The sequence below is a fragment of the Medicago truncatula genome, chromosome 2, assembly GCF_003473485.1.
Source record: "Medicago truncatula cultivar Jemalong A17 chromosome 2, MtrunA17r5.0-ANR, whole genome shotgun sequence".
Taxonomy (NCBI): domain Eukaryota; kingdom Viridiplantae; phylum Streptophyta; class Magnoliopsida; order Fabales; family Fabaceae; genus Medicago; species Medicago truncatula.
In genome coordinates this window covers 47,122,110-47,138,021 of record NC_053043.1, presented here as the reverse complement: position 1 = coordinate 47,138,021, position 15,912 = coordinate 47,122,110, and the positions used below count along the sequence as shown (strand labels likewise).

Here is a 15,912-nt window from a genome sequence, read left to right as displayed (position 1 = left end):
CTTCCTTTTTGTTCTTTTGATTTATTTATATTTGCAGTTAATACAAGTTGCATGGTTTATTTATGAATGTATTGCTAGTGAATTGCCAAAGTTCTGTTGTCTTTTGTTTAATTTGTATTTCAAAGATAAAACTCATGTAACATGGGTAATCTTAAACTCCAGTTAACTTTTATTAATGCAACACAAAACATTTTCCTGGATGTAGCATTAGTATTCTATAACTGGATTCAAATTGTCAAAAAGAGAACAAGTTTGTGAATAATTTATTTTCATGTTAATTAAATAGGCAACCAAATTGCTTGGGCTCCAGTGGCAAGGAGCTCCTTCCAAGGACGTACCAGGGAACACCGGGTTCGATTCCCAGGGGGAACAACACTTGGCCAGTGTGCATGCCTCTACGCACGAGCCGGATTAGTCACCCACCTTTGGTGGGTCGGAAACCAGTGCGAAAGCTAAAAAAAAAATAATAGGCATAGATAACATGCTTGTTTCTCTGTGTGTTGGTGTCAAAGAGTACAGGTTTGTAAATAATTGTCCATTCAAGTTAATCAAACAGAACTGATGACACGCTTATATATGGAAAGAGTAACAAAAAGTAAGAAACACTAACTAACAATAGATGAAACTACTTTAACTAACAACTGTTTTTCCTGGAATGCGATCATGATATATCATTGTCAGATCAAATCAAATCAAATCAACCAACATGATTCATCAACAAGTCTGGTGATAAATTCATTCAAGCCTTTGGATGTTCTCCGGTAAAACTGATACAAATGGTGTAAACAACAATTGATTTTTAGCCTTAAATTTATTGTTTGACCAATTTTTAGATGAATTAATGCATCCAAACATAAATCACTTACATTTAACTCACTATTAACTAGAATCAGTCACACAAAATGCATTCAAATCCACTTTTGTCACCAATGAACAAAACAGACACAAAATCAGGATAAAACTTGTCATAGAACTAGAACATGTGATACATCATACAGGTAATAAAATAGCAGAAACTTCTATGGTTGCAACTGCTAGAGAAATAATGTCACACCAGTATTATATATTCTTAGCCGGCTTGTACAACAGAAACTCCAAAGCCTACTATAGTCTTGTTAATAGCTTATCACATTCAACGTCTCATTCCACATTTGACTCTAAGTAACATTACGCGAAGTAACACGTATATAGTAGAGTAACTTTCATGACACGTACATACAAACCTTATAAAATCATCTCTGCCCCTCTTAGACTAGGTCCCTTCTCAGAATTATACGGTACATAATTATTATTTTCATTTTGTACGATAAGGTAGAGCTAGTTTTTATTCAAGTCTCATGAATATTAAAGAAGAGAACAACTGTAATATTAATATTACTATGCTTAACTAAAAGCAAGCAAACATTTATTTCACTTTAAAAAAAGAGGTTACAAGAAAGAAAGATACTATAACTTGTAAGTGTAAATATAGCTTGCACATATTAAAGGAGAAAATGTATGATAGCCTCTATGTTTGATTTCACTAGTTCCACACTCACTATACTCGCGTTCATATGCCAATCAACAGTGATTTAATAGAAACTACAAACTATAGCTTTGATCCTTATGCGTATCGGAAACTGATCCACCACAAAAACAAACAACTACGCAGCATTAGAAATCGTGACGAGCCACATGGACCTTATCAGATCGAGAAAGCAACCTATGGTAGACTGACACAGCAGCATGAGTGATATGCTTAGCCCTCCCAGGAATCTTACGATTACCCTTACTATTACAACATAATATATTGCTAGCACAAATCACACTCTCTTTTAAACTGCTGAAATATTTTATGGTCTTCTCGGTTACACTCAATTTCTTCCTGGAGAATTTGTAGCTCCTCAGGTACACTTGCCTGCAGGAGAGGCTATCAACTTCAACTCTGTCACGATAATTGTTTGAGTTCATAGTCTTCACAAATTCTACTTCTGATTCTGGCCACTTGTAGAGGTTTGTGAAGTTTGGTCTAATCGGAATAATTTTGTTATTAACAGAATTGGATATGCAAACAGAGGCCATGGAATTTGTGAAGAATAAACAAAATAGTTGCAGTGTTGTATGAGAGGCAGGGAGAATAATGTGAGGCTTTTATATAGTCCAAATCTTAGTCATCATAGAGATAATATAGTCTACTTTTGTGTATTAAATTAGTGCAATGGGATGTGACATGATCAGTTTTTTAGTCCAATGGGATGGGACATAATCAGTTATTTAATTAAATCTGATGACATTTAAAACTAAATATGGATATTCCATGCTAAGGTGTCCTTTAAAATGGACTATTAGCATTGAGGAGAGTCCTATCTATCTTACAGCTTAGATATTATGATAATGTTAGTTTAAGCAATGGAATTGATTTATCTCACGCAACACATAGCTTGAACTATACGCCTGCCTGACTAATAAAATCATGTAACATTTTGAATTTTGCAATAGATGCTTTTCATATTGTTTTCTAGAGAGTGTTAAAAATTTTCGGTGAACTACAAATTTTCAAAGTCAATTTATAGGTTCAAAATCACAGATAAAAATCCAACAAGAGCAAAAACAATAGAAAATGAATGAAATGAGATCTGAAAGATAAATACGTCTTCAATGAAACAAGTAGTAGTTACATAACATAATTACCATAAAAAAGTAAACTACCTATCACAGACAACATACAGATACCATAATTACTCCCAAATCTTCTTCTAAAAACACACCTCAAATTCCCTCCCCAAACAACAACAACAACAAAATCAAAACCCATGGGCCGTAGAGTCCTCTCTGGCCTCTAAAGTGCATAAACAACATGCATATAGCAGCAGTAACAGTCTTAGGCTTCTTGATTTATTCAAAATCAAGAAGAGCTGTATTTTGAGTAACAAAGGAGAGTTTATCAGCAAATTGAAAACCACCAGTGTTTACAGTTGAGAAAGATGAAAAAGCAACCGCTATTCTGGCACCAAAATTGACAAGGAAATGCATGTGTCCTTTAGGAAACACAATACATCTCCACCTCTAATAGTTTTTTGAAACACTTCTTCATTTATCACCAACCCATCTGTCAGCTCAGCTACCACCATGATCAAAAAATCTGCGGCAACATAATGTGTGTGCATAGGGTAGCTTCCTTTCACTCCCACTTCTGCTCTAACCATAGAGATACCAATGCCGTCGAGAGCTGGAAAGTTACTCATCACTGACAGGGTAAGATTGACATTGTTGAATAGTTCGATGGTTGCTTTCTTAGACTGAACGCCAGAAAAAACGAAATCATTGACACTCGGGTTTTTCGGTTGGTTTACATGCATAACGACTACATAATTATGATACTATTATTATTATTATTTTTTCTCAAGAACCTACTAGAAAAAATCACACATTAAGTGCAAAGTGAAGTATTGTGAGTTGGATAAAATGTACCTGCAGCATTTCTCCAAATTCCACTTTTCTCAGCTTTCACAAATTCCACAGTTCATTCTCATCCACTGTTCAATTACAGACCGCCTTATATACATTTTCCATACACCAAATTGTCATTCTCAGTATACATTATCACATTCTTATATATATTTTTAGCTTAAATGTAACTCTCATTGGAAAGAAAAAAACCAGAAACAGGATAATGTGATTGAGCAGACAACAGAAGGGTAAATCCTAACTATAAGCCTCATTGTTCAACTTACTTTTCAATTGATTATCTACCAGCAGCTGCATGATGTCTTTGAAGTATAATGACAAGGTTAATGGCCGCAAAACACAGGTTTTGAATCTTTTGATTCCGTGCTATTTGAAGTAACCGCGACATGGCAAAAGCTTCAAAAAGAGTAGGATCAGCACAAATTTCCTCTGTTTCACAAGCCAAGAGAGCCACACTATTGTTGCAATGGGATTGTTTTCCAGCATTATTCAATATTAATTTCTTTAATGAAATCTCTAGTTTCTCCACCTACTTCAAGAAGACAACTTAACCTAGATTTCTAAATTCTCCAGATGGAATAACATATGGGAACCATTGAGAAAAAACTAGTTGGTCTTTCCTCGGTTTCAAAACATCTCATTCAATCGCAGAGAATAAGTTATTCGCAATTGCACTGCAGATTACTTAGCAAAAATGGAAAAATTGCATTGTTTAGACATTGCAACAGATGCAGAGTTTCAAATCAAAACTAAAACCTAATACTAAAGTTTGGTTTCAGTGAAGATTCAATATTGTGAATAAGTTAAAGAGAGTTCATGACATATACGATGAATTAAGGGTTTTCAGTAAACATTCATATAATCACAACACTTTGATAGGCAAATATAAGATTAGCGTAAGAAACAGAGAAAGTAAATTTCAAAATCTAAAATCATAAACACTTGTTCATTAAGACTAGTAGTTACATAACAGAATCACCATGAAACAGTTAACTACCTAACACAAGTCCTAAATTCTTAACCTAAGTTAACACCACCTAAATTCAACCATAAACCTTGCCAAAATTTCTTGACAGCAAGACTTTTCCCAACCCATAAAACTTGAAATAAAAAACGACAAGAAAAAAAACAGAAAATCCTGAAACCCTAACCCCCAAATCCATAAAGAGTCCTTCCTTGTCTCTTCAATGCATAAACAACATCCATAGCAGTAACAGTCTTTCTCCTAGCGTGCTCTGTGTAAGTAACAGCATCACGAATAACATTCTCCAAAAAGATCTTCAACACGCCACGTGTCTCTTCGTAGATCAAACCGCTTATACGCTTCACTCCTCCTCTACGTGCCAAACGACGAATCGCAGGCTTCGTAATTCCTTGAATGTTATCACGAAGCACCTTACGGTGTCGTTTTGCTCCTCCCTTTCCCAATCCCTTTCCACCTTTTCCACGTCCAGACATCTTGATTCGAAAGAAAAATTCTACAAGACAAAGAAAATTAATTAATAATTAATACTAATTGAGTTAGAAAACTGGAAAATTGATTAAGAAATTAATATACCTTAGAAGAATTGAGATGAAGAAATGTGTGAATGAGATGTGGCTACGGTATGGTTTATATAGGTGATGAGATTTAACGGGTTGTGTGTTTTTTGAAAGAAGAAAAAACACAAAGGGTAATGAATGAGTCGATCCGTGAGATGGGGTTTGAGGTGTTTTTGACGGTTGATTTGTTTTTTATCGATGGCTGAGAATGAATGATAGATTTCACGGGGATCGATGACGTGGATTAGTGGTTCAATAGTGTTTTCGATTTCGCGTTTTTGAAAAGGAAAATTTGTGATTTTTAGTGGTTGGCGGTTTCCAATTTTCATAGCGCGGGTTTCATTTTTGTTTGTGTTTCGATGACGTGGATTAAACCAAAGTTATCAAATTATCATATTATTAGTGTAGTGACTAGGGGTGGACAAACCGACGATGACGGTCCGAAAACGTCAATCCGATCGAAACTGCGGTTGACAAATAACAACCAATTTCTGTCCAGTGCAATGATCGGATTTGTCGGATGACGGGTTGAACGGTTAGCACTTAGCAGGTTTTTTATGGACCGGTTTGCACGGACTCGGGCGAATATGGATATTTTGTCCGGCCCTAATAGTGGCCATGTTAAATACGGGATGACTCATTGACTCTGATGATGAATTTCATGTTTTAAAATATGAAATTAAGGCTTAAATATGTCTATGGTCCATGTAAATAGGGCTCAATTGAATTTTAGTCTATGTACTTACTAATCCTCCAAAATTTCTCTCCAAATTTTAATAACTTGAGATTTGGTTCTATTCCCATTTAATTACCGATGTGACTTCTGATTAGCAACGTGGTGCCGATGTGGCAAAATCTGACTGAAAAAAAACATTGATGACTCAACAAATGTTACTAAAATGACCATTTTGTACTTAATGAAACTAGACAAGTGTGAAATGACCATTATACCCTTTCTTATCCTTCCCTCTCCAAAACCTAGATCTCTCTTCATCAGAAATCTCTTCACAAACACAAAGACGGAGGGTGAGCTACCATGAATCAGAAGCCTTGTCACGACTTTCATTCCTCTTGTTTGTTTTCAAACATCCAAACTTCATACAAATTGTAATCAAGTCTCATCTAGCTTTAGGGGTACTAAAGTGTTAGTTTGAGCAAAGATTGTAAAAGTCTAAGTGGGTAACTTAGCAAGAAGGTGCAAGCCTGATGAGGCTTAGAGAATACAATTGATATAATTGTTTAGGTGAACAAAGATTGTAAGGTGCAGGATTTGAGAGGTTGTCTCAAGCATCATGATGGAAACTCTCGCAAGATTGTGAAGAGTGGACTAACCCACATTGGATGAACCACTATAACTCTTTGTGCGCTCTTTCTCTTCCCTTTACTCTTTTAATTACAGTAAACACTATACACGCACAACACAATTATTTAATTAAAATTGCTTCTGCACAAATCTGGGCAAGAACGTCAGAACCTTCTGAAGTAATTTCACTAACTTAACTTTTTCTAAGTAAACCACTTGAGAACTAATTTTAAGTTGCAGGTTAATTTTTAAAGGGTCCCAACTCAAACCTCCCTTCCTTGTAACTATTTTATCTACTTCAAATATAACATTTTTAAAATTTGTGTCACTAAAAAACTACGTAGGACTTTCAAATAGAATAATTTATTCAAATAAATTAAATTTGGAAAGACGTATGGTTTTTTAGTATATATTTTCGACTATTGTCTAATATGATCCTCATCTAACGATGGACTTTGCTGTTATTTTGTGAATTTATATAAAATATTATTTTTATTCTCTATTTTGTATATCATAAAATTAATTTTTCCACTGTTGTAATATATATATATATATATATATATATATATATATATATATATATATATATATATATATATATATATATATTTGTAAAGTTAAGTTATTTAAATAAAGTCAGAGTATATCAAACATCTGTTCAATCTTATGCTATCACATAACTCTAGTGATTTAGATATTCAATCCTATAAACGGGAATGGTGTGTTGAGAGTTTGATATTGAATGATATAGGTAATGTACATGTATGACTTAAAAATGTGATTACACGATAAATTTATCTTTAATCTTATAAGCCAATTTTTTAAGATTGTGTTACACCGTACTGAAATTTTAAAACATGTAAATCGTGGGAATCAATTGAAATCTATGATCTATGAACCAATTAAAATGTGTCAAGGTTACTGACATCAAATGCTTTGGTTCCTTAATAACATTATTTACTACACATCATCTTCCCAACTCTAATCCTTCATAGTAGAATTTCCATTACCGATATATTTCTTAATCATATTTTATGTCAAATGTGTTCTAGTAAATCATTCTCAAAATCTTATATGCTAACATGCCAAGGAAGGAAATAACACATCATGAACATGACATGAGAAAAGAGTTTACTATCATTTTCTTACTATAATCAAAATTCAGAAATTTGGAACTTGTTTTCAAAACCCATTTATTACACAAAATTAACATGATTTTATCTTGTCAAACATCATCAAAGATTAACTAGCGAAAACTAAGGATGGGTTAACATATATAAAAACAAAACCTAAACTTCTCTTTGAGTTTTAGATGAATTATCTCCAACAGACTGTTGATGTCGGTTGATAAGAAGCGAGTAATATATTTATTATTAAAATTAGTTTTTTTTAATAAAAGTTTAGATTACGGTTTTTTCTATAAAAAAATTAAATGTATGTACTAACTTCTAATTAATCACGAACATGATCATTATTAGTATATGGGTATCAAATAATTTTTATAATATGACATTCTACTTCATGAACTGAGAATTGTTTAAAAAATTAAAATTGTGAAACTTTCCAATATCATAGACATATAAGTCAACTTTCAAACCCAATTTTTTTAATAACCAAATAAACACAATAATTGTCTTAAATAAACACACAAACAAGCTGACACAAGCAAGCATATAAAACACATTACAATCACCAAAGTTAAGTATAGGAAAATTCCAACAAGCTGACAGCAAACACACAAACCACAATAAACCTAATTACTATAATCACTATCACTGTCTAAAATAAACCGAACATAAATATTGTTGGAGTACTTTCAATGGTGAAAAACAACCTATCACCAATTTTGGCATTCCTGTCCTGAATGAACTTGCACCAACCACTAACTAGATATCTCTTATGTGGAATCATGCTCTTTGGAACCAACACTTTTCTCAACATTCCAGCCACTTTACATCGGCGATCAACAATAATCTCGTCGGTAACGAAGGGGAACATGATCATGAGACTCAGACATTGGATTCTCCTCTACTTTTACATGGTCGAGACTTATAAATTTTAACTTGATTTGTTATGGCGAGCCATACAACCCAAGTAAGTTGTTCATCTTATCAGCTAACATTTTTTCACATACTGAGTCGTATACATTCTTATACGAAAAATCGTTGTTCTTAAAAGACTTGATGATGTAAATCAACGTTTCAGTGCAATATGCACCAGTTACCCAAGAATCCGTCTTCTCGTAATAAATGTGATATTTTTCTATAATCTATCAAGTTTAGCAAGCGGACAAGTAAACACATATTCTCCACTTTTTCGAAGCTTTTGGTGTCATTTGTTTGTCAGTGATAGGGAGAAGGTTACTGACACCACCTGCCTCTTAGGCTCCACAAAGGTGCCCTCCTGAATTATAGAAATCACCAATAAACAAAAAAAACAAATTTATCTTTCATTAATGTCGTGATCTGTTACTGTAGTTAACTCACATTGAATTATAACCTACGTAAATTAATACACGTGTATAACGAACGTGATTTAAGTCACATTGTATTTAATAATGTTAACTTACACGGATATATTTTGATTGGTTTGTATGGGAGACGAACAATTTTCTTAAAATTGGGGACCATACTAGGACTCCCTTTTTATTATAATTGAAGAGAGAATAATAATTTTAAGATCTCAAATTGATTTTAAGTAACTTTTTGTTTTTATTTCTTCTCCACTTTTATGCAACATTAGCAGAAACCCTCAACTCTTAAACCCTGGTGGCGCAAGCGGCAAACCTGATTCCACCGCCGTCAACAATGGGTTTCTTCGACCTAAACATACCTTACCCTTCACCCACCACAAAACCTTCTAAATCCACCATCGAAAACAACCGAACGCGCCTCGCCGTTAAAGCAATGGAATTAGGTTACACAGGAATCGCTTACAACCGCACGATGAAAGGCTTAATGTCCGATAACCATCGTTGCTCAATCTCCCCACTTTCTCTCTCTTCTCTCCTCAATGTCGTTCCGTTTCTTGCGTCGTCGGCAAAGCTTCATCGGGAGCTTCTTGGAGTTTCGGCTTCTACTCCGTTTCGGCAGTACACGCGGATTACTGTTTGTGTTGAGAATACGTTGCAGGCGAATGCGTTGAATGCGGGGAATCCGATTTTGAAGACTTATGATTTGGTTGCTGTTATGCCGCTGAATCAGAATGCGTTCGATGTTGCTTGTGAGAGAATGGCGGTTAGTTCAATTTAATCCTTATTGATTGTTTCTGAAGAAAAAACATTGAGATTTTTGGTATATGATTTGAGAAGTGAAAATATATAATGTAGCTCTTAAAAAGTTAAAATGTGTGGCAAATTTGTCAATTTTAAAAAATATTGTAGTTTTGTTAAGATTATTTTGATGGACATTTATATTTTCGAGAACTATATTGGTGCTAAAGACCAATTTGAATTCATTTATTTGCACTTATCGAGAGAGAAGACCTGCTGTAGTAGTAAGACTAAGGAGAGTAGATCAGATGCAGGATAGTCAGATCACTAGAGGAAAAGAGAAACTGTTAAGAATGATCTAGAGATTAATGAGTCAGATTGAGATGTGGTTTACTATAGAGTATTATGACGTGATTTGATTCATGTAGACAACCCTACGTAGTGGATAAGACTTGATTGGTGTTGTTGTTGAACTTATGTACCAGCGTACCACCAATTAGACTGTTTTAGATATAAAAACTACCTATGAGTTATGAGGTTGACATGGCTGTGAGCTTTTTTTCAGTTGATTTTTGTAAGCTCTTTAGGATATCTTACGGAAGAAACATAAAAGTTTATTTGAACAAATTTTTACTTTGTTTTTTACTTTGTTTTATCTTTTGTTATTGAAATAACTTATACATAGACTAATATATGATGAACACTTATGCTATAAGCTCTTAATTAAGCTGTTTATACTAAATCTAAATAGTTCTCTGTGTTTCAGTCTTTGTTAAGACTATTTTGAAGACCATTTAGATTTTGGAGATGTATATTGGTATTAATAACATGTTTCAACTTTCAATTGAATTTTTTGAGCTTATTTATGTCATTAGCATCTGTGAGACACTGAGACTGATTGAGAGCTTATGGAAATAGCTTATGACATGTCAATATGATAGCTTATGAAAACAACTCAGAGCTTATTTGAAACAATTTTACCGTTGTTATAGAAATTACTTATACATAAGCACTTGAATGATAACCACTTATTTATTCAAACATGGCCTAAATAGTTCTTCATGTTTTTTTGAAGGACTAGATTGAGCATCTTTATGATGAAAAGTAATTTATGTTCTACTCCAAACTCAATCTTTTGAATATTGATCATTATTGTTGCAGGTAGATATCATTTCAATTGATTTTTCAGCTAAGTTGCCATTTAGGTTGAAGCAATCTATGGTTAAAATGGCTACCCAGGTTTACTCTTGAGTGTTCTGTTTTTGCTTTTGCCTTTCTTTAAAATAGAAAAAGGAACTAAATATTAACATTTGGCTTATTGATACACAGCGTGGCGTTGTTTTTGAAGTTTCATACTCTGGTCTTATTGCTGATGTCCAATTAAGGAGACAGTTAATTTCCAATGCCAAGGTAAATAGCTGCTTCCCTATATAAATTTACAATCACATGGAAGCTTTTTTATTGCTTAATTGTTTACTTTACAATTCTCATAATTAAGCTCTTTTATTTTGTTTTGTTACTGACTCACTAGTTATGCATTGTTTTTTGTTTTTAATATATTGAGGTATCAGTTTAACAAAGTTGCTTTTATACGCAATCATATGCTGTTAGTTAAATTAACAAAAAAAATGTGAATCAGAGGTTTGAGTTTGACATGTTGTCTTTTGCTATTCACCCATAACTGCACAAATAAGACAAGTTTCATGGACAGGCGCATAGGAGTATACCGTATTGTAAGCTTGCACTACAGAATATTGGAAGAAATAAAAATTTCAAGTTCCAGTACACATTTATACTACGTATCTTTCTTAATGCAAGCTGGTGAACTTATGTGTCTTGAAGTCTGACTGGTTATTGAAGTTTTGAGGGAAGATAATTCAACCAAGTGTTCTTAACAACTAAGAAAGGTTGGGGGGTATTGAATTGACTGTGTGTACTTTATGGAATCCCTACAGATGAAGGGGACGTGCGCGGGATGCACCTTCTGTGTTTATAAGTAGGGATCCAGTATAGGCAGATTAGGAATCGTGCAATATTAAGAATGGACCTATCAAGCATATACAGATTTTAACAAACCAGTGCTAGGCTCTGTATGGAACTTATTCAAACCAGTGCTAGGCTCTGTATGCAACTTATTTAGTCATCATTTATTTGGTATCTATAGTTGATTGTGTTAAAGCTATTAGCATGCATGACCACGGGGGGTAAAGATATTCCTTTTGAACTGGAACGAACCAACTAGTTTTTGTCGACACAGTTTATTTATATGATATAAAAAATGTGTAGTTAGAAGACTTAACCACAAAATATCTGTTTCAATTTACTTTTCTATTTGTCTAGTGTTCCCATTACCTTGTTCCTGGATTTCAATTTCCTGTTAGAGCAGGATCTCATCTTTACCATTAGATCTCCTGATCCTCATAAGATCTATGATTTTGACAACCTTGTATGTAGTTACGGTTACACTATTAAGACATTTTATTAAATTGCCTATTGATTAAACATGTAGCTGTTGATTGACTGGACTCGTGGACGAGACATTGTATTTTCAAGTGCTGCTCCTTCGGTGAATGAACTTAGAGGGCCGTGTGATGTTGGAAACTTGTTGTTATTATTTGGGCTCTCCAAGGAGGAAGCTAAATCAGCTATTTCTAAAAACTGTAGGTAATGATTTGCTAAAATCCTTTATAGTGTTTTGGTTCCAGGGACCACTGGGCCAGTGTTTAACATATCTTGAGTATCATTCTGAATGGCTTGTAGGGTTCTTTTAGCCAATGCTCTAAGGAGAAAGCGATTTCATAAAGAGGCAATAAGAGTAGAAGTTTTATCATCAGATGTAGCATCTCATTCTCAAGAGTTGCTAAAGTGGGACCCTCTCTCCAGTGGTGAAGGTGATATCCTGTTGGATGACATGGAAAATTCTGGTTCAGCCTCCTGTAAAGCATCGAAGGCTGCAAAAGCCATTGACTTTGTTAAAATACTAGACAACCTTCCATCTGAAGGTTATAAAGTCCAGGATTTCTTACCTGGAAATGACGCTGTCTCTATCTTCTCAATTAATAAGGTAAACTTCATGCCTGTTGCCGAAAATGTAAATCAGTCGACACCTGCACCGGATAACTTAACTGAGCAGCCCAATAGGGCTAATGTTTGTCCAAAGCAAGACGAAAGCTCATCATTGGATGGTATAACAAAACATCACATTGTGAGATGTGGCAATTTTTCTGAGAAAAACGTACACAACGGAACTGCTGAAGCTTTTCATTCTAAAGAGATAGACACTGAGACAAATGGTGCAAAGTTGGAACTGAAGAATTCTATTGATTCAGATGTCCGGATGGACGACGTAGAAAAATCATTTACAGCCTCTTGTGAAGCATCAAAAATTGCGAAAGCCACGGTTGACACCTATATTAATGGAAACTTACTTCCTGTTTCTGAAAAAGCAAATCAGTCAACACCTGAACCAAACAACTTAACCAAGCAGTCTGACAGGCTCCGCGTTTCTCTTGCGGAAGATGAAAGGTCATTATTGTCTGACACTGTAGCAACAGATGATGTTGTGAGCCGTGACGATCTTTTTGAGAAAAATACACATAATGGAACTATTCAATCTTTCAATTCGAAGGTCGAGATTGACACTCAGACAAATGCCCCAAAGTTAGGACTTCCAAATTTCATTGATTCAGATGTTGATTGCACCCAATTGGATGCAAAATCACTTGATTCACAGTCAGATTTGTGCATCTCGAGTAATGTGTTGGATACTTTAAAACCACATGAGAACGAAAAACCGCTCAAATCTTCAGTTGATCCTCACAATATTAATGAGAAAGTAGAAATTTCTTCACCATCCATAGGTGTCATTTTTCCGGCTACAGAACATGCAAAGCACAATGAGAATAACTCTGATGTCAATTTAAATGCACATTTTTCAACGATGCAAGAAAATTTGCCAAAGGAAGATTTTAAAATTGCTGAGCATACAGTTGTGGATATGAACTCATCTACTTCTGTAACATCGGTGGGGGATGGACAATTTAACAAACCGGAAACTGATGCAGTTGAAGTTGATGAGTTGCCTGACCAAACACCTTTTGATGAAATGAATACGGAAGATGATTCTACAGCTGCAATACATTCATTTCCAGAAGTTATGGTGGAAGATAAAAAGTTAGTTGAAGTGAGCACTGATTCTGATCAATTAGCCTCTGTTCAGTCTGACTCAGGTTTGCATCTATTTACTAATTAATATCTTTTTCCATCTAGTTTGAATAGTTTCAATTCCTTCCATCACAAGTAAATAACAGATATTGTTGATTGCACTTCATACAATTTCCCTATAAGTGCCTATTGTCTACTCACATGATTCCATTTTAAGTGTTGTGACATAAGTATAATCGTATGCATTTGCATTATATCCAGGTCGATTGCGAGTTAAGCGAAGGACACCAGTTTTATTTCCATTGAAGCGGTTGTTGCATATGGTGCCTTTTAAGAAGAAAGGTAAAAAAGTCAAGAGAACTAATCCAAAGTAATTAGTTTTTATTCCGGGCTATTATTGTTACTTGCATAGTCGTGAGCTGATTCTCTATATTGTTTATCGATTTTTTATACTGATTTCTTCAACCCTGAAAGCTCGATGAATAGAGATTTGGGTTATTTAGTCCAAACTTAGGGAAACACACAAACACTTGGATGGTGGCAGCAGAATAGTGGGATGACTGCTACATCAAATATTTTGATATATGTTGAATAATTTATTTTTATTTATATTACAATTTCAATTTTTGTGATCTAAAGTGTATCTTATGAAAAAGTAAAGGAAATGATGACTTATGATGACATTTCATTTATATTCGATGCGGCATAGGAAGTGGAATATGATAGAAAATCCGGGGACTAGGTGAACTAGGTTGTTCTTGCTAGATGTCGAGCAACTTGTTCCCTTGACTCATTTTAAACCTCATTCTAGGTTTGAACTAGAGAATAAAATATCCTTACAATGTCAATACCATCAGTTTTGGATGGTTAATGATGTCAACCACAACCTTACAATCCATCTCTGTAATTATCATACTCTAATCGAGTGACAAAAGCCGATGAAAGCAAAACAAGTGGCCTCGCCTAATCCGCAGGCATTGAGAGAAGCTAAGTGTGCCAGCTGCATGTAAAGGCATCACTTGAGTTTCAAATGCATTTAAATTGCACTTGTACGCGCACGTGATGGAGGTGGAATTCCTCTGATGCTAATATGATGATTGTGGGCAGCAGAAGCTAGAAACAAACTGGTCCTTGCCTGCCTCCAGTTGCAGAAGAAATTGGCTGCTCTGCTAGTTAAATTGTTACCACGTTTTTGAAGTTACAAAATGATTAATTTCCTGCACATCAAACATTTTATACATTTTAATTTGGTTAAAGATGACTTAATCATTAATTAACAAAATATGCTATCAAACTATTAATCTTTTAATATTTTTTTTGAAGGATAATCTTTTAATATCTGTTTGCCCAAAAAAGAAAAAGAGAGTATTTTTTCATGGTAAAGAGAATGTTTCATTACGATACTGGTTCCTCTAATTTGTGCTTTGTGTAATTTTGGCCACTCAAGTTTTTTTTAGCGATATGAGTCATTTGTTTAAAATCCTCAAATTCTCATGATCTATAAAATAATTCATAATTTGAGTCAATTAAATTGCTTTGAATGTTATTTCACTTAAAATTTACCAATTAAAATATGAAATTTAATTAAAAATAATAAATAAATCCCAAATTTTGCTATTTTTTTAGGAAAAATAAAAATAAAATTAAAAAAGAAAAGGAAGTACAAGATTAGGGAGCAAGGACTTGAATCAGTAAACTATCACACCAAAACCCTAATGGATGATACAACAATTCAATACAAAGGTGGTAGACAAAAGAAACAACAAAACCTGTTAAAAACAAAACCTTAACAGGTGATGCAACAATTCAATACAACCCTAAACAATTGCTTCCACTAATAATCTAGCGAACTCACGTGTGGGCATGAAACCGAATTTCAAAAAGCCCATAGTGAATATTCATATCACTTAATAGGCGTATGAATTGTCTATTAACACAAACAATCCAAGTTCCAACAACTTCTTTGAAAGTGTCAACAAACCATATACGAACTAAAATAGAGCACACAATCACACAAATTTTGAAACTAAAGTCATAGCCTAGATATCAAATCCAAATGTCAAATACTAGATTTTTAATAATTTTTATATATTTTAAATTCATTATGAAACCCTAAATATATGATTGAGACTTCAATGACCCGTTTGTATCCATAATGATAAGATAAAAACATGATAAGTTAATTAGTTAAACACGAGTGTTATTAGATAGTAATAATTTTAGACCTTTATTTTATCGTGTGTTT

At 34.0% G+C, this 15,912-nt stretch overlaps 3 protein-coding genes across 3 annotated transcripts; 1 reads left to right on the top strand and 2 right to left on the bottom strand.

Annotated features, from left to right (window-relative positions):
- Positions 1-2,978: 2,978 nt before the first annotated feature.
- Positions 2,979-3,338, bottom strand: LOC11422666 (auxin-binding protein ABP19b). Its single transcript, XM_024777172.1, has one exon. The coding sequence runs from the start codon at positions 3,336-3,338 to the stop codon at positions 2,979-2,981; it is 360 nt and encodes a 119-aa protein (XP_024632940.1).
- A 1,022-nt stretch (positions 3,339-4,360) lies between these two features.
- Positions 4,361-5,160, bottom strand: LOC11419114 (histone H4). Its single transcript, XM_003597254.4, has 2 exons — positions 5,006-5,160; positions 4,361-4,925 (listed from the first exon to the last, which is right to left on the bottom strand). The coding sequence occupies exon 2, from the start codon at positions 4,903-4,905 to the stop codon at positions 4,594-4,596; it is 312 nt and encodes a 103-aa protein (XP_003597302.1). The 5' UTR covers positions 4,906-4,925; positions 5,006-5,160; the 3' UTR covers positions 4,361-4,593.
- Positions 5,161-8,990: 3,830 nt separating this feature from the next.
- On the top strand, positions 8,991-14,348 carry LOC11408905 (uncharacterized). The gene is made up of 6 exons (XM_003597253.4): positions 8,991-9,528; positions 10,665-10,742; positions 10,833-10,913; positions 12,013-12,167; positions 12,264-13,732; positions 13,929-14,348. The coding sequence occupies exons 1-6, from the start codon at positions 9,100-9,102 to the stop codon at positions 14,039-14,041; spliced, it is 2,325 nt and encodes a 774-aa protein (XP_003597301.2). The 5' UTR covers positions 8,991-9,099; the 3' UTR covers positions 14,042-14,348.
- The last annotated feature ends 1,564 nt before the right edge of the window (positions 14,349-15,912 follow it).